Source organism: Lacerta agilis, chromosome 1 (genome assembly GCF_009819535.1).
Source record: "Lacerta agilis isolate rLacAgi1 chromosome 1, rLacAgi1.pri, whole genome shotgun sequence".
Lineage (NCBI taxonomy): Eukaryota > Metazoa > Chordata > Lepidosauria > Squamata > Lacertidae > Lacerta > Lacerta agilis.
The window spans coordinates 25,778,622-25,797,489 of record NC_046312.1 but is presented as its reverse complement, the minus strand read 5'-3'; the positions used below and the strand labels follow the sequence as shown (position 1 = coordinate 25,797,489).

The window sequence follows — 18,868 nt, the reverse complement described above, 5'->3', positions numbered from 1 at the left end:
TCATGGAAGACAATCTTACTCGGCTACGAGTGATCACCAAAGAGGAAGAAGACTTGGTATAAGAAAGGCTCCTTAGACACCCACTGGTATCTGAAGAAGTGTGCATGCACATGAAAGCTCATACCAAGAACAAACTCAGTTGGTCTCTAAGGTGCTACTGGAAAGAATTTTCTATTTTGTTTCGACTGGCAGACCAACACGGCTACCCACCTGTAACCCACCGTCTTTGTGGTTCCGTTTTAGGTGCAAAGTCATCTGATACATTTGCTAATAAAGGGATGTGGTTTTCCTCATCCTGCTGTTCTGGATGAGGAAGGTGCCACCTTAGCTGCTCTTGCATAAGATTGTAGAGCAAAACTTTGGGAGCAACCAATGCACAGGCTTGTTTTAAGCATGGACTTGTTTGTACATAGTTCAATGTGGGCAGGGTCACCTCTGAGTTGCCACATCCATGTGTGCAGTTGTTGTATACCAATACAGCCCACACCCAGCCCACAGACACCTGGTTAGTTGCATCACATCAGTGTTATTGCAGCATGCTGCTTGTTTTCATTTTTTTATTTGACCATGTGCAGCATAATGATTATACCAGGCCTTGATTAAGTGAGCTGTTATTGCTCAAGCCTGCTTGAAAACCTTACCCTGTAATATCGTATGTGTGGGGCAGACTGCTCAAGGGTTGGGAAAATGCACTCTGCATACACTTCGGAGCATTTTCCTTTAGATGCAGAGGCTGAAATTGAGAACATGGTGACTAACAAGATAAGTCCTACTGAATTACCCCCAGCTAAGTGCAATTAGGATTCCAGTCTTAGAATGTCAGCTCTGAGCCAGAAAGCCCCAGGTCCAAATCTTAACTCACCTATGAATTCAATAAACAGCACTCTCACCCTCAGCCCCCTTCCCTATTCACACTATATATGAAGTATAATACTGTAAATAGGCCACAGGGCTTTGGTTCGAAAGAAGTTTTAATGCTTATGCACTATGAATGTTGATCTGTAGGTAGAATGCCAACACAAATACCGGAAAATTGACTTCAATAAAGGTAGCATTTCATTTGCTTTTATTCAACAGTTCCTCCCACAATGAAACTCAAAATAACATTTCTCAAAGAAGTTTCGGGGGGACGGGGACAACAAAATGTCTAAAGTATCAACCAGTGTGTAGACTCTCTCATAGTACAACATCAAAAGGTAGAAACCTGTTACAAAATATGTAAAAAAAAAAAAAAAGCCAACCCACTCAATCAATCAATCACAATAGTGCAAGAGGTTATGAACAATCCGTCTGGATGGAGGCAGCAAAGAGCAGACTGAAAGCACACAAAGCCCTTTTTATAGCAAAGAGACAGTTTCTTTCCACAATAAATTAGCAGGGTATTCTATCAGTCCCTGCACAGCTGACAATACCACAGAAGAATGACTAAAGCCAAATGGTATTATATGCTACGTAACTTTTCAGAACAGTGGGCAGGATATTGGCAAGTCAAATGAAGGCAAATCTACCGAAGGCAGATATAATCAGCCAGCTGTGATACTCACTTGTGAGGACATAAACATCAATGATGTGTCTGTCCCAGCTTCTTCTGCTCAGGACTATAACCTTGTCTCCTGTTTATTCTCCATTCTCCATTCAAGAAGGTATTTCTGAGTCTTATACTACCCAGCTTTGAATTTACACCTGCTAACCATCACAAATGGCCTTGTAAGCCTAAGGGCTGTAGTGCTTTCTACATGGGACATGTTGAATTAGAAGCTTTAGGGTGTGAATGGAAATCGGCACAATTCACAAGATACTGATTGTTACCATTAGAAACCTAATACCTTTGGACTCTAAACATCTAAGAGATATCTTCAGCCTTATCCATCCTGCTCTGCCCAATTGCTTTCTCTAAGATCAGCTGACTTTGTTTTTACAGCTCTAAGATCAGCTGTACATGTTCTTATATGTACCTGATGCATTTGTAGCATATTTAGGAACATAAGAGCCTGCTGGATCAGGGCACTGGCCCATCTTAGCCCAGCATCCTATTCTCACAGTGGCCACCCAGATGCCTGAGCAAAACCCATACAGGACATGCAGAGAAGTATTTTCAGAGACTGCTATGAAACAGCAAGGTCCAAGCTTTAGCATCCTCTGGAGGATCAGCTTTTAAGTGGGTCTAGTTCGCATATGTTCATTTGATTACTTTATACCTGATGACTGCCACCTGCATATGGAAGTGGACTCCATTGCAGAGCTTTTGCTCAAAATCTAGTTAGGAGCTATATATATATACAGCAGTACCTCGCTAGACGAATGCCTCGCTAGACGAAAGGCATTCGCTAACGAAAGGGTGACTCGCAAGACAAATTTCCCTATGGCCGCGACTCGCAAAACGAAAACGGGTCCCCCCTCCCGTAAAACCGCGCTTCCTCCGACCGTGCTTTGCAAGACGAAATTTCCGCTATACGACAGCACTCGCAGAACGAATTAATTTCTCTCTCTCTCTCTGTGTGTATATATATATATATATATATATATATATATATATATATATATATGTATGTATGTATGTATTCTCATCTAGATGAGGAACCTCATCCACCACCAGGTGCTGTAGATGTGATTCCTCTCCATGATTGAGCTGCACATAACACATTCCTCTTTAACAAACAGTAATCTTACCTATCACCTGGTGGGAAGGGAAAGGAAGAAGGCTGGATTTAGTACCTCTCTGTTTCCACCTCCCCTCCAAAGGGACGATAGGCATGTCTACTGCATTTTAAAAACAGCTCCACATGTATAGTTGGGTCTTGGCTATTAACTTACAGGTGATGTGACATGAAAGTTCTCTCTGTGCTGCCCATTAGAACACAAAAGATATCCTTTCATTACTCTCATTCAGTAATGAAAATGCATGTATAAACCAGACTTAGGGCAGCATGGTAGTGTTTCTTTGGATTTGTATCTTCTCAGGGTTTGGGATTTTCTATCATGTTGTTTTGAATGTTCTTAGAATTCACTTCTGCACAGAGGTGAAACTCAAAGGATTGGAGAGGACCAGAGTAATGTCCAGTGATTGAAAGCTAGACAACAGTACCCACCTGCCAAAATAGCCTGCTGGGGTGGAGGGAAACTCAGGATTCCCCACCTCTAATCTAGATAAATTACCGGTAGTTGTTTGTACTACAGCATCACATGTCCATGCCAATACACTATCCTCTATTTTGCCCATTGTGAAGCATGTTGACAATGTTTGACCTTCAGCTCTTGTGGAATTCTTGGGTTGTTGTTGTTTTAAGGTGCATGTGCACAGGTACAGAAATACCTGTTCACATTTTCGCAATGTAAAAAGGTGGTGGAGGAGTGATTGAGAGGGATAAAACTCTCCCACATGGCATATATTCTGTTAAGCTCCACCCACAGGTGGAATAGCAATGAATATCGTGGGTGGAAAAAAGGGGATGATTGTATATTTGTGTACCAGTTGTCACACACACAACAAATGGATCTGAATGACCTGAATGCATGATAATGCCTCTGTGCTGAAGTCCCATGCTGCTTTCCAACTCCATTTACCACCTGACCCTTGAACATTCTGCTCAGGTAAATCCAGACATTTTCAAGATTATCTTTACAGTCACGTGGGGTGGAAACTTGAATTTTGTTAATTTTTGCACTTGTGTGAGACTATTGTAGACAGAGAATTCAAAGAGTACTGTCAACACTGACTGCTATGCCATTATGCCAGTACATTATAAAGTAAGAATATCACACACAACTGTGGCACTGCAGTCTTTCTAAAATAAGATGTAGGTTTTGGGACAGAACATGAAAGCAGCATTGTCAACATCTACAAAAAAAATAAACAGAGCATCTCCTTTCTCTATCCCTATCAAGAATATAAATTGTCATCTGTCAGAGAAGTAACCAGTCTACCCGACCATTCACTTGACCATTAATTTAAATGAAATTATTTCCTTCCAGTATCCTCCCAGTCAAGCCCGATCAAATATTATCCTAGTCCCCTCTACTGGCAGCTATAACTATGTCAAGTCTAAAGAATAATCCTGGCCCCGCTGTCAGTCTAAGTGAGTAAAGGAAGCTTTCTGGCCACCAAAATCCAAGGAAATGTGCAATTTTTAAATGTTCTGCCTTGGAGATTATAAGAAGGGAAGGTCAATCCACTTGTCCTTCACCCAGTGGAATTCCCAGTGGTTCCGTCTACACTGGTGGAGAAGAAAAGCTGTCAAAATGTTTCACTAAGTGTCATGGACATGACAGAAAACCCAAGGGATGCTGTGGTGCATCTCTCATTCCTTCCTCCCCCTCAGTGCTTCTGCAGAGTACCTAGAAGAGCTCTTCTGAGGACTGAATTGCAAGAGTTCAGGTAATGTCAAGCACACAGTAGGGGGGGAAAGACTGTCAATAAGACTAGAGTTACACCTTTTCTTTGAGATGAAAAAAATACCATTATATCACTGTAAAAAGATTAGTGTCGGGGATGAAGGCAGACTTGAATGAGTTGTAAGCCTATATACTATATGCTTAGTGTGCTTCTACCAAAGCCACCAGTCTGCTGTAAACAAATCCCAAAATAGGTTCCTCTCTAAGTACAGACATAGAGGACAAGGGAACCCTATGGCGCTTGAGATTCTTTCTGGCTTTTCCTACAGCAGGAGCGACATGCTGTTCTGTCTTCTTCAAGGCCCGTTGATTCTTCTGTTCCAACTGCAGATAGACCTTTCCTTTCACTGTACAGCACAATCCTTGGGGTTATCAGTGTGTTCTTCCATCACATCTGGATTCAAGTTCTTCTTCTGCTCTATCTCCACCTGATAAAGAAGAGGAAGTTGGGAGTTGTGGGAAAAGAACACTAAAATTTCTACATCAGCCAATGACAACCTGCTCTGAAGCAGGGATGGGGAACCTGGGCCCTTCATCAGCTATTGTGGGACTTCAGTACCCTTAAGCCTCAGTCATCATGGCAATGGTCAGTGACAATGGAAGCTGTAGTCTAGAAATTTCTGAAGGCCGTAAGTTCTTCATCTCTGCTCTACAGCAAAGACAGTGGACATATACCCTACTATACATGAGACACTCATCTGCAAAAGCGGGTCAGATTCCAATCATAGCAACCCCATCAACACTCATCGTTGTTGGCAAAATTGCAGTGGGCGCAGAGATTAGCATGGAATCAGTGTCATAATGTTCCATTTGATGGGAAGAACCCTCAAGCCTGCTGGATTGAAATCAGACAATGAAGGAGCTCAAGGAGGTAGGGTACAGTAATCCCAGCCTTCCTTCTGCAACACCCACATCACTGTTCTTATAGCAAAAATGGGAGGAGTATCTGGTGTATTTCTCCTCTCCCTCTGCCAGGTTTATGAACATATAAAGGTGTCTTAAACAGAGTTAGACCACTGGCTCCATCTACCTCAATGTTGGTTATTCTCAGGGGATCGCCACAGTTTCAGGCAAGAGATCTTTCTGAGCCCTACCATCAGATATCTAGAGTTGCCAAGGACTGAATCTGAGGCCTTTTCAAGACATGTAATCTACCACTGACTTACAAATCCTACTGTAGTTCTACTTCGAAACTTATGGTAGAAGACTTATATAAGACAACATGGAGAATCTAGTTGTTCACTGCGGTTCGTGATCCCAATAGACATACTATACAATAGTTTCATTTGCAAAAAAACAAACAAACCCCAATTCACTTAATCCCTGGAAGAAAGCTGCTCGCTCGTACCTTGTAACTGTAATGTGCTGAATAGTTGACCCACTTCCTGACATCTGTCTTGCCTTCCACAGAGATGGACCGGATGGTGGCTTTGGATGCTGAAGTGGTTGGCATGTCAAACTCCACATCCACATAGCGGACAAAGTTAGAAGGCACTTCCCGGTCTGAGCCAAGCTCCAGGTGGCAGAAGAAGCAGTGTGGGTGACCAGAAGCTACAAAAGGGCAAAGGGGCATGGAAGTTAAAAACTTTTTCTTTGAAGTCAAGCCTTCAGAAGGCTTAAAAGCAGAACAAAACAGGAAATCCAGCTTAATTAATTAGATGGTTATGAGTCAGAATGCTGTTGTCATGTCATTATTGAAAAACGAAAATTAAAGTACTGGGGTTTCAGTTTGATGTGAAGTTTCAGTATGATGTTACAACATATTCTAGAAGTGTATTTAAGAACCTCTTGTAAAAGTAACTGAATGACTCTTCTATGCTTTACACCAGTCTGTTGATAAAATTGTTACAATAGATACTGGAAAGAATGTAGACAAACTGTCAACTAATATTAGCTGATGGAATCATTTTGATCATACCAAGACATACAATATTACGCTGTTTAAAGCTCCAAATAAGTAATGGGCACGCCCACACCCCTCTAATAAAAGAAATACCCCACATATTCAGAGACAAGTGTGAGCCTTCTAACTGTCCAATCTATATAGCACCATTAAAGCTTGAAGTCCTATTGAAATCAAGGGGGCTTAGGCAATATTTCAAAGAGAATTAAAACATTTATTTGGGGATGGGCTAGTTCCCACTGACAGTATTTTTTGAGTCAAGTGCTGTGTTTTCATGTTTGGAAAATCTAGGGAACAGGAACTCTTTGCCACACACTTCACCATGATGTAGGGATAGAAGAAAAAAAACCCACTTTTTCACCAAAAAGCAACACCAGGAGACAGATTTTCAGTGGAAGTGGCAGAAGGGAGCTTGGTAATTTTTTCTCTCATTTGCTCTTCCGCTGTAACTCACTTCCCAGTTGCTTTTCTCCTGTGAAGCTCCAAATAAATGCCTGCCTTTGTAAATCACCCCTTTCATTGCTACTTTTCAGGAAATAGTCAATTAGAAGATTCTTAGATGTGTAATATATTGAACAAAAAGTTGGACTCAGTGTTTGCCAGCCATAAGGCAAAGTTGATATGCAAATATAGAAGAGCCTTGTGTGATTTGCCAAAGGTCCCAGAAAATGTTATTAGAAATCAGAATTGGGAAGCATCTTTGGTTGTTTACATTGGAGTTGTAAATCGCAGAGGATTTACATGAAAATCGATGACAAACCAAGACAGCATCTTAAAAGCAGAGACATCACCTTGCCGACAAAGGTCCGTATAGTTAAAGCTATGGTTTTCCCAGTAGTGATGTTTGGAAGTGAGAGCTGGACCATCAAGAAGGCTGATCTCCAAAGAATTGATGCTTTTGAATTATGGTGCTGGAGGAGATTCTTGAGAGTCCCATAGACTGCAAAAAAGATCAAACCTATCCATTCTGAAGGAAATTAGCCCTGAGTGCTCACTGGAAGGACAGGTCCTGAAGCTGAGGCTCCAATATTTTGGCCACCTCATGAGAAGAGAAGACTCCCTGGAAAAGACCCTGATGTTGGGAAAGATGGAGGGCACAAGGAGAAGGGGACGACAGAAGATGAGATGGTTGGACAGTGTTCTTGAAGCTACTAACATGAGTCTGACCCAACTGCGGGAGGCAGTGGAAGACAGGAGTGCCTGGCGTGCTTTGGTCCATGGGGTCATGAAGTCGGACACGACTAAACAACTGAACAACAACGAGAGCCCCATATACCCTTTAGAAAAGGCAATAAAGGCAAAGAAAAAACCCACATTGGGAAGTAACTGATTCAGTACAGCTGGTGCAGCATTGTAGGTAAGTTTGTGGGTTGTAACTCTGGAAACCCCCCGTTCAAATCTTGCCACACCCTTGAATTTACTAGGTGACCATAACAAGCCACACTAGGCTTAGGCCCCAAATGCCTGCTTTAATGCCAGGTGATCTAATGTCGGATTCCTGTTGCATCCAGTATACAGGAAGTAGTCAGCACGTAAGTTGTGTGGATGACATATCCCAATGTTGACTTTTGAATGATTCTCATGGATGCAAAGCATGTTTGTGACACCAACATTTTGACAAGTGTGTTCTGGAACCATTTTCAGACTAACATTATTTTGTGAGTGGGATTCAATCACATGGCAGCAAATTCAGGTTGCGTGATTGCAGTGAATTAGGTCATCCTGCACTGCAAGAAACCTGATTTGCAGTAAGGAAAGTGACAGGAAAACAAACTGGAAAAGGTGGGATAACAGTTGCTTGATGTAATACCGTATGACCTCCCCATAAATCAAATTGAATGCTCAGTTAATAGTGGATACCATATAACCTCCCCAGACCTTGTGCAAGCAAAAACCTTGCCAGAGGCACGAAGTGTACGTCTGGGTAGAGCTGTCCATGTTCCCTCTTTGCCTTTTAGTATGGGTAACAGGAGCACAGGAAGATGTTTCTTTAGAATCAGGAACTGGGTAGTATGGGAGAAGCATGTATGCCTCTGTATCTGAAGTGTTATTGCTAATGCCCCCTATCTATAGTGTGGGCAGGTGAAGGATCAGTGCAGCTTGAGACATGCATGAACATGGGCAGCACAATTAGAATGTGACCTAACCTATAATCCTAAATATGTTTACTCAGATGTAGGTCCTATTGAAATGTGGAATCTTCCTCGGTCGAATATATATTGTTTAAACTGGAATGTATTTGTGTTTGTTTATTTTTATGTGTGTTATATAAACAGTGTTAGCTTCGTAGGAAAATGTGCTTTATCAGTGCCCCACTTTTCAGATTCAGATATTCAGCATAATGTACTTGGGAGAAAGGGGTATTCAGTATTGATGAACATTGATTAGACACCAGTTTTCCAGTCTTCAGATCCAAAGCTGTGCTGTCCTTTGAAATGCATTGTATTTCTCCACAGTCAAGGCAGAAACTCCTTCGATGAATCAATGTTTTCTTAACACTCTTTGTTCGGCTTGCTTGTTGACTGAATAAAAAACACACTTTCACGCTGGTGCCCTGAATCCTGTCCAGTTGGGACTGAGACTCCTCACAAGCTGTAAACAAGGCTTGTTTTATCAGCCAGCATCAACATGTTGCTTATGAATCAGGGGACTGCGTTAGAAGTTACCAAGCTGTTCCTGGAACAGTCACATAAATCCAATTCAACAGCATAGGGCTGTTGTTGTTTTTTGGACTGGTTTTGTGACATAGATTATATAAAAACAGCTGCCCCTCAAGCACAACAACAACAGACATCTGTGCAGTGACAACACTTGCCTTGTGCTTAGCAAGGGGAAACTTTCACGCATAACTAAAGCAAGGCTAAAGTTGGGCCAATTTAATGAGATGCGAGAAGTACCCATTTGGCTAAGGCTTCGTACACCTGCTTGGGAATATAATGAGACTTACTTCTGAGTAAACAAACAAAGGATTGCACTGTATTTTGGTATAATCATCACCTTCACATTTTATAGCAAAGCAGCCCAAATTATGTATACAAAGAAAGATGTAGCTCTGCTCATTAGTAAGGTAGTAAATCTGTGTCTGGGATGAACCACTACAGACTGTAGGTGGGGACTCACATGAATGACTCCTACCAATAAACAACGCCCCCTGAATTAAATCAGATGTCAGGGGAAAGGGTTTATTATAGCATCCCCCCTGCCCTGCCCATCAAGCTCTCTGTGTTTGGAGGCTTTGGAATATAGGAGTTTTATGCATGTCAGCTTCTACCTGCAGCCTAAAGTGGTTCAGCCCAGAGAGGTTTACAACCTGTCAGAACAAGGCATAGGAAGAAGCCAAGCAGCAGATATGAAGGATGCACAAGTTTAGAAAATTAGGATTCTGCAAAAAGCTAGGCATATGCCTTTTGGCTTAACACACTTATACCACAGCCAAATCATAATGGTGCCAGAGCCAATGCCTGCAAGCTCTGACTCTGAGCTTTCTTTCTTTCTTTCTTTCTTTCTTTCTTTCTTTCTTTCTTTCTTTCTTTCAAAAGGAAGTCTCTAGGCCTCCTAGATAGGAAGTTGTGAGAAAATCCTTCTTCCCCAACATATGCAGAATGTCAGTTTTGGTCTGTTGTCCTCTCGCCCCGCCCCAGTCCCATTTCAAAGCAGAGAAAAGCAAACAAACCAGCCATCAATGAAATTCTTACCTTGCCTAGGACATACCTGGATTCTAACACCTGTTGTTCAGATTCATTTTGATCGAGGTTTTTTTGTTTTTGTTTTTAATAGCTTTTGTTGCCATTTTGATTATTGGATGTTTCTCCTTTTAGTCTTTTTAACCTTTGCTGAATTGGTTTTTATTGCTGTGTCTAGTTTTTATTGAATGGTAAGCGGGATGAGGAGAAAAACAAAATACTGAGAAGAGAAAAGGAGGATAGTGGGGTCCATCCTGCCTTCTCATTTTTGATATTTTTACCTAAACAAGTATCTGGGCAGTTTAACTAGACCCTGTGCATGTGCTGCTAAGTTTTTCTTGAAAAGGTTTCTCAAACACACTTCTCCACCAAAGTTTTTCCTGTATCACCTTATACATCATACATTTAAAGCACGGTTTTACCACTTTAACAGTCTTTGTTTCCCCCAAAGAATTCTGGGAACTACAGTTCCTTAAGGGTGCTGGGAGTTGTTGCTCTTTGAGGGAACTGCTATAAACTCTTGAGGTAAGCAGAGGTAAGAGGTAAGCAGAGGCAGATTTAGGGGGATGGTGGAGAGAAAAGCAAAACAAAACAAAAAAAGGGGAGGCAATTAAGAACCATGAGAAGTGATGTTCAATACAATCAAGTACCGCTACATTTAATTACTACTATTACTGCTGCAAATTTTCATACCTTCAGGAAATGTACCGGTAATTACTTTGCTTTATGTAGGCATTCTGTTTGCACCTTCTGACAGAACACCATTTCATCCATTAATGTTGCACGTTACTCCAATATGACCCAGCACCCAAAATACAACTTTTTTCCAGTATTATTACCCAGTTGAAGCACGAGTACCCACCAGAGTTTTTGTCGGGCAGACGATTTATCCTCCACACGATGGAATTAAAGGCATGCTCATATTTGGCAGTTCCTAGTGTTACTCTCATTACTGGCTCAGAACCGGACACGCTGGTGGATCCAAAGCTGGCACTTTTGTTCACCTTTGCTTTCAAAGACTTTTCCCCGAGGACACTATCCCTGCGGAAGTTTTTCACCCACTCCTGTGGCACTGGGTAGCGGACCATCACATTTTCACAGGGGACCTGAGTAAGAGGGTCTCTGTTGGAGGAGAACCCCGGAGACATCATCAGCCAGCTCTGGAGCTCCACCTCGGCGCCGTTGATGCTAGCTGCAACCCTCAAGGTGAAAGGCAACGTTTTCTCAGAAAACACGCTTCTGAAGCGCATCAGTTCAAACCTGCAGGCGTCCAAGGGGTTAAACTGAATGACGCGGGCACTGGCGAACGCCTCCTCCTCCACACAGGAGTGGAACTGGCAATCGTACAGTTTAATCCACTTGGTGGTGGTAGTGGGCATGATGTCCTGCCGCGAGACTATTTCGTTCCCTTTGACAAGGACATCGTTGAGACCCAGCCTGCATTCTGCCAGGCCAGAAAGGAAAGTGAGAACGTGCACTCGGGTCAACACATTGTGCTGCAAAATCCTATTGTCTCTTTTGGCCAAGGTGCCATAGAACTCGTCCTTTACATCCACAGTGATTTCCTCCTCTTGGTAGTTTAACCCCACTGTGCTCAGGTCTGTTGACGAGGCAGGCAAATCCATTAGTGTATCCTGGACTGCCCTGATGAAGCTGAGGAAGTCTTCATAGCTGGTGGTACCCAGCTTGATAACCTGCTCCCTCTCCGCTATGTGAGAGACAGCAGGCTTTGGCTGGTACTTCCTCTTTTCCTTGTAGGTGATGCGATCTATCCTCACACTGTGTATCCTCCCATTCTCATCATAATTCTGGAGTTTGGGTTCTGAAATCTCATGGCTGATGTCAAGCTTGAATTCCTTGAAAGGCTTTTCCAATCCCTTCTCGTAGAAGAGCTGCAAGTACCTGCTCTCGGTCAGCTTGACGTAAATCGGCCCCCAGTGTCGAGATGACATGATGTTCTTCTTTTCCGGTATCCTCAGCATCATTGGCCAGCCATCTTTTCGCGGAGGTGGCCCCAGAAAGGACACAGTGCTGTATAGCTCAGTTGGGACTGTGGGGTCGTCATCAGGCAAAGTAGGACTGCTCAGCTGATCTGGATCCCCGATCTGGAGTTGCTTGAGCTGCTCGACAGCATCTCTGTGCCTGAGGTGTTTACTGGGCTCATTAAAGCTGATGCAGTCAGGCTCTTGATGGAGGATAATGAGGGAGTCTCTCTGGTTTCTACCAGAAATGGGAGAGGTTTGAGAATGCCTGTCCCGTTCTTCAAAGAAAGAGCTGAACGGGTTGATAGGAGAAGGCTGAACATCCCTCAGGGATTCGTCAAGGAAAGGGTTAGTAGCACTCCAAGGGGGTGTCCCACTAAACGAAGGCAAGCTGGTTATTGAGGAAAGATCTAGTTTCTGAATTTTAGGGAGGTCAGCCAATGCACTTCTGGGGCGATCCCTTTTCTTAAAGGATGAGGAGAGGGTAAGAGAGTTCACATCTGTGATCTGTGTTGTTGTGACTGCTGCTGCTGCAGTTGCTACTAATGGTGGGGATAAAGTTGATGGAGAATTGCAGCTGACTTCATTGTCATCAAAAGTCACCCAGCTGGGGAAACGAGCTGTTGTTGGGGTTTCACTATGGCCATTTACAGATGTGCTATTCAGCTGCCAGCTGGTGGTCTCCATGCCTAGCTCTTCATCTTCGAGAAGGGATGAGGAATTGTCTATATGGAGAAATGAGAAAAGGTGTCATTCCTAGGATGCAAGTTCTAGGCATCATAGTAGGTTTCATCATGTCTACAATGGGCAGTATGCAACTAAATAGCTGTGCTAGCACAAGGATTAGCGCTAGCACAACAGTATTTCCTCCTCTCCTCCACCCATGTGCATCCTACACCATCTAAATTTACTAAACAGCCCTGTTTAGGGAAGCTTTTAATATTTGATGAGTGGCTGGGAAAACCCAGCCAGATGGGCAGAGTATAAATAATAAATTATTTATTACTACTACTACTACTACTACTACTACTACTCTGGAGAGTTGTGGAGGGCAGATTTAGGGGTCACCCAGGGGGAGCATGTTCCATTGTGCTAACAGAACCTTCACTTCAGCATTACTGTACATTGCATACAACCCAATGAATGCCGTAATTACAAACGCAATGCAAGTACAGTAGAAAGGTTTTTTTGGGGGGGGGGCAAACGGCATGTTAGATGTCCAAACCCGCCACCACACAAACTGCTTTTGTCTCCTTTAGAAGGGAGAAACCACTTACAGAAATAAGCAACCTCCTTCGCAAGAACTCATATGGAGCTAGACATTTTTTATTCTGCTTTCTGTTCAGATTTTGCTTGTAACTACTGGTCAGATTCATGGAGCCAGAAAATGTAATTCTACTGTACAGACATTTACAAATAATAATAAAACCGTTGCTTGCTCATTTGCATTTACAAGTGCTTTCATCAATCACATAAATCTGTCTCTAGCCAATGCACAATCCTTGACAGCTTGTCATGTTCTGTGGAGGAGAGAATAACAACAGATGAGGAAGCCAAACTTCCATCATTAATTTATGAAACAGATTTGAGATAAAATATATTTCAATAAATGAAATACGAACTATCATAAACTCTGCTCTTGACTACTAAACATGTCGCTGTTAAAACATCTGTATAAATGGTCAGTGAAGGGTTAAAGAAATTGGGAACCCAAATGGTATAATGCAGGTTTTCCTCCCCATGACCATGATAATCACCCTGAGAACCTGTATCGTGTGGTTAGTTCCTATGCGAAAAGCATCTCATCTCATATGCCCAGGCATGCAGTATGATTACTGTTTGCATGTGCCACACAGCTCTGACTTTTCAAGATGGCAAACATATTGCCAGGTAATGCACGAATAAAGGCCCTTGTTGTCATGCCACCTTCAGAACTATGAACCTTGTTGAGCCAGAATAATTTAACAGTATGTCCAGAAGGTGGTGCCATAAAGCCAGACAAACCTAGGAAACCTCTTTCAAAATTATAGTTACTGCAAAACATTTACCTCACGACCACCACGACACCAATTAATTGGTAGATCTCAAAAGTGTAGACAGTGAGATTTTCACAGAAGCCTACTATGTTGCTTTTGCACAGCTTATATAGCTTTAAAAGCCTAAAATATTTCCCAGAGATGCCATGCTCCACATCTTCCTCTTACTCAGGAGCATACATGGAGGATCCTACGGTCATGTACGAAATATCCTCAGAGAGTACAATGGGAAATTGAGAGAAACGGAAGATCAAAGTGCAATGAATGCCCATATTCCAAACAAACACTCCTTCTCCATGTTTTGCTAGTTTTTGTGCTTTGCATTGGACACCCAATGGTTTGATTTGATTTGGTATCAGGCCTTCCTTTTCAACCTTCCAGTTGCTAAAAATAACACGGGTCTCTGGCTCCTTAGACCTGAACCTATGCAGTACCATGCCTGCCTAATTCCTTTTGGTATTCACCTGTTGCTTGATCTCACCTCTAGATTACATTTTGAACCTGGGCCTATGCTCAGCCTCCTTGAGGGCACCCACTATAATGTAACATGACACTAGATCATCCTTTGAGTCTTCCCTGATGAGGGCTTTCAATAATATCTATTTGTAATTTTAAAGTCCTGTAAATCAAAACAAAAAGAGAAAACCAACCAACCCATGAACCATTTTCTTAGAATACCTGCCCCCAATCCACCGGCAATAGCAACAGAAGGCATAAAATGAATCCTACAGCTTTGTAGTCCTTTTCAACAACAAAAAGAAGAATATAGCAGCCTTGCCAACTATATCTGTGACCTTGAACAGAACATAGTATGGGTTGAAAGAACACTTTGCTTGGAAAAGAATGCATTTCCTAACTACACAAGGACTTCAGTAAATGCAGCTCATCATCCAGCAGAAGCGCTTTCAATGACACTGTAGGCTGCTTGGGTAGAAAGCTGACTTGGAAGGTGGTGGGGAGGGGCTGAAGAAAACTGATAAAAGAACCCAGAGCTAGTAGAAAACTTGGTTCGCCAACCTCTTTATCTACAAGGTGCTGGTGTGAGAACTATTTTAATTAGCGCCTGAATGACCTCCAACTCAATATTCACAGAACTTGTCGGCAGCAAAGCTTTTGATTATTCATACGGGGCGAAGATTAGCAATAATAACTGAACTAGCAAGCTGAAAAACATGTGCAGACACTATATTCTATTTGCGGCTGGTTCGTACTTGTAGCCTGCCCTCACACAAGGGCCTGGGTGGTTCTGCAGGCTCTTTCCCCACTGTGTTAGCTAAAGCTCCAGCTGTACCCGTAGTCCTTCGACCTGCTGTCACAGAAGGTCTTTTACGCCTCCCATCTCCAAGGCCAAGAGAGGGGAAAGCAGGGGCCTCATGTGCAAACATATACAGACCTGAGGTTCCACGTAAATATCCAATTGGGTAAGTGAGGCCCTGGAACTCCTAACGTTACATTTTATTAATTTATGTAAGACATGATAGGGAACTTTTGGGTCCACACACATACGCCCTCACCGAGGAAGTCCAACAATGCGAGAGGATAAGGTACTGTATGTGCCATACACAGAATGAGACTTCATAGCAGTCATGGACTTTGACGAGGACACAGGGAAATGCCTGCTGTGGGAGAGCTGCATGGAATACACACACAACTGCAAATGGTTTTAGCTCTTTTTCCATGCTCAGGTAATTTGGCTTGACAGTGAAATATTTTTGGAATTTGGTCTTGCATTCCAAGGTTCCGTGGGAAGACTGTTTCATTGTTGTATGCGCCCTGCCCTGATCGGGGAAGCAATTTATTCTCACCACAACTGGTGAGGTAGAAATTAGGCTGAGAGAAAGCGCTTTTGCTCAAGGCCACCCATCACGTTATACAGCAGAGAGAGGGACATGTTGCGATATAAGGATGTCCCCAACATGAAGCACTCAGGAGCCAAGTCATATTTTAAGTAGGGCTCTGTAGTAGTAGTAGTAGTAGTAGTAGTAATAATAATAATAATAATAATAATATTTATACCCTGCCCATCTGGCTGGATTTCCCAAGCCACTCTATTCCAGTTGCAGTCTTGCGTCATCATAAAGCAGTCTTCTTACACCCAGGAATCAGCATACATAGGTGGGATTACACATAGGGGGGAAGCCCCCGCCGTGTGTATGTGTGTGTGTGTGTGTGGCAACCATACCTTTTTATACCAGCTGGCTACAGACCAATTAGGCAACTCCCCATATCTTAGTTTCCTGATGCTGACTCATCACATGATGCTGAGTCAACATTTCTACTGAACACAGTGTTAACTCCTTGATACCCACAACACTCCCATGGGACATGCAGTCGGATGTTCCCTGTCCCAGTCAAAGCACACAGTTACCTTTAAGCCCACATAGGCTAGAATGCAGCTACAAGTTAAATCCCAAAGCACCAGGGAAAGAAGGGAATCTCAGATGCTGCACAATAACATAATAAGAGTACAGTACTGCTAGATCAGACCGAACGTCCGCCTGGTTCAGTATTCATTTTCCCAGTGTGAGCTACAAGGAGTCCACAAGGACATAAAGGCAAGGATGAGGAACATTTCTCATTCCAAGGACCATATTCCCTTCTTCCTTCCTGGGGCCACATGACTTTGTTTGGTGAGGCCAGAGGAAAAAGTGCACAGAGCATTTTTTACCTTTTACCTTTGCAAAAGACAAATAAAAAGCACTATCAAGAGTTCAAGGACACATTCCAGCCAGACAAAAATTACTGGTATCTAGATGGGTTCAAAGCAGGGCTGGTGAGGTGTGTGGCTTGGCCAGGTCCCCCTGGAGGGACACATTTGGCCCCCGAGTCTTCATTTGCCATTTATGACATAAGGAAACATCCTGGATTGGGACCCTCTTGTGTGCAGGGAATAGGGGCTTTAAATCTTTGTATCCTGGTGTGGTTCCAAACAGCATCAGGCACCATTTGTCTGCTATTATGTTAAAGAAAAGTTTCCTCTTGAATGAATGGGAGACTATGTCCCGCACAATACAAAGAGCAGTGAGGGAGGCCTGATCTGGATTGAGACCAAAGCTCCCCTACTCCCAAGGTTCCAGTCTTTACCCATCTTGTTCAGCCTTAAGCTAGTGCACTAGGAAGAGAGAAAAACAATCTTGTGGCATATAAAAGACTAACAGATTCATTGGGGCAGAAGCTTCCATAAGGTAGAACCCAATTCATCATTTGACTGAGCTCTTGAGATTCAAAGTCTCATTCCATTCAGCAGACACAAACATGCTGAAAGGACAAGCTACCAGCCTGCTAGGACTTCAGACCTGGCTCATATCCACACACAGCTTAATATCTGCCTCCTCACGTATTCCTATCTGAGATGGCTACATGCAGGAGTTTCATTGCTGCCATAAAGACCATTAACAGGCTGCTAATATCAGATAGCTGCACAGGAGAGATAACACAACATGCATGTCTCTTTAAGGTGCAACTGGAGTTTGTATATGGAGGATTCATCTGTTGTTATTTCTAGTCACTGGTTGGAGCTCATACTTTCAGGTAGTGGAATGGCTTAAAAGGGAAGGAAAAAGCACAACACAGAAGATATCCACCAGGTATTACAGGACTGAAGCCACAGTATGTTCAGACATAACTCTCTCTTGTTCTACTTCTGAAAACACAGAACATGTTTGCTTTAAAATAGGAGAAAGGAAAGTATGATCAATATAAGATTGATTTGTACTATCAGGGATGGATCTACGTGCAGGAAAAAACACGCTATAAATAAGTCAGAAATTAGATAGTTGTAACAAAAGGGGGAAAACCTATGGAAAATCACGGACAAAAAAAAATTATGCTCTCTGGCACCATCTGGTGTTGCATGTTTATAATAACACATTCAAATCATTGTTTTCTGACTAGAGTAGCTGAGTCCCAGCTCTCCAGTTCAACACAGTGACTATTTTGTTACTATGACATTCTGGTGCCTAATATAACAGACAGGGAGTTCCAATTCAAGTCTTAGCCAGGTGATTTCTGCAGGCCAACTACAAGGAGATCAGAGACAATACGAGCTTTTGTACAGGAAAAAGCTGTAAAGAAACTTGCCTTTGCTGCACTTGTTTTGCTGATAAACTGATAGCAGGTTTGCCAGATCAGCCAAAATCAGCAGTTCCAAAGTAAGAGAGGGTTCCATATCAGTACTTTGGGTGTCTGGTTGGTATACAGGTTGCAGGAGCCACAGCAAGGCTAATTTCATAAATGGTGAATGATACTCAAAGCTGGGATTTAGCAATATCTAAGAATATAATATATGTGAATAGATTTAGAGTTTGGATTTGATATCCCGCTTTATGACTACCCTAAGGAGTCTCAAAGCGGCTAACATTCTCCTTTCCCTTCCTCCCCCACAACAAACACTCTGCGAGGTGAGTGGGGCTGAGAGACTTCAAAGAAGTGTGACTAGCCCAAGGTCACCCAGCAGCTGCATGTGGAGGAGCAGAGACTCAAACCCGGTTCCCCAGATTACGAGTCTACTGCTCTTAACCACTACACCACCCTGGCTTCTTCAGAATTTCACACGACGGGGAAGATGGAAAAAAACAGCAGCCATTTCTATTTTGAAAACATGCTTTCACAACATTGCCCAGAGCAGTTCCCATTGGTGTTCTCTTGAATTCAAAAATAGTAACACCGGTTTCCTGCTTCTGGTGCCCAAGGTATTTCCTAAGGATCAAATGTTAATGCAGAACTGTATCTTCTATCTGCTGAATATGACAAAACGCCTGCACTGACAGCAAGATGAGAAGGAAGTAGACAATTTACATAGTGTCATTTTTGAAGCTGTCTGTAACAACAAATTGTCACTGTTTTTTGTGTTGAATATATGCTGCTATATGG

At 42.7% G+C, this 18,868-nt stretch overlaps 1 protein-coding gene across 2 annotated transcripts in view; it reads right to left on the bottom strand.

Annotated features, from left to right (window-relative positions):
* Positions 1–4,003: 4,003 nt before the first annotated feature.
* The window catches only part of STON2 (stonin 2), a 50,244-nt gene continuing 35,379 nt past the window's right edge, over positions 4,004–18,868 (bottom strand). The window contains exons 1-4 of one of the 2 annotated variants that reach the window (XM_033141723.1): positions 16,013–16,094; positions 10,841–12,685; positions 5,741–5,943; positions 4,004–4,820 (exon numbers count right to left, since the gene is read on the bottom strand). In XM_033141723.1, coding sequence (XP_032997614.1) covers positions 4,737–4,820; positions 5,741–5,943; positions 10,841–12,685; positions 16,013–16,073 — 2,193 coding nt within the window. In that variant the 5' untranslated portion in view covers positions 16,074–16,094 and the 3' untranslated portion in view covers positions 4,004–4,736. Of the gene's footprint in view, positions 4,821–5,740; positions 5,944–10,840; positions 12,686–16,012; positions 16,095–18,868 lie in introns of those variants that run through there. The other variant, XM_033141714.1, reaches the window with a different exon arrangement.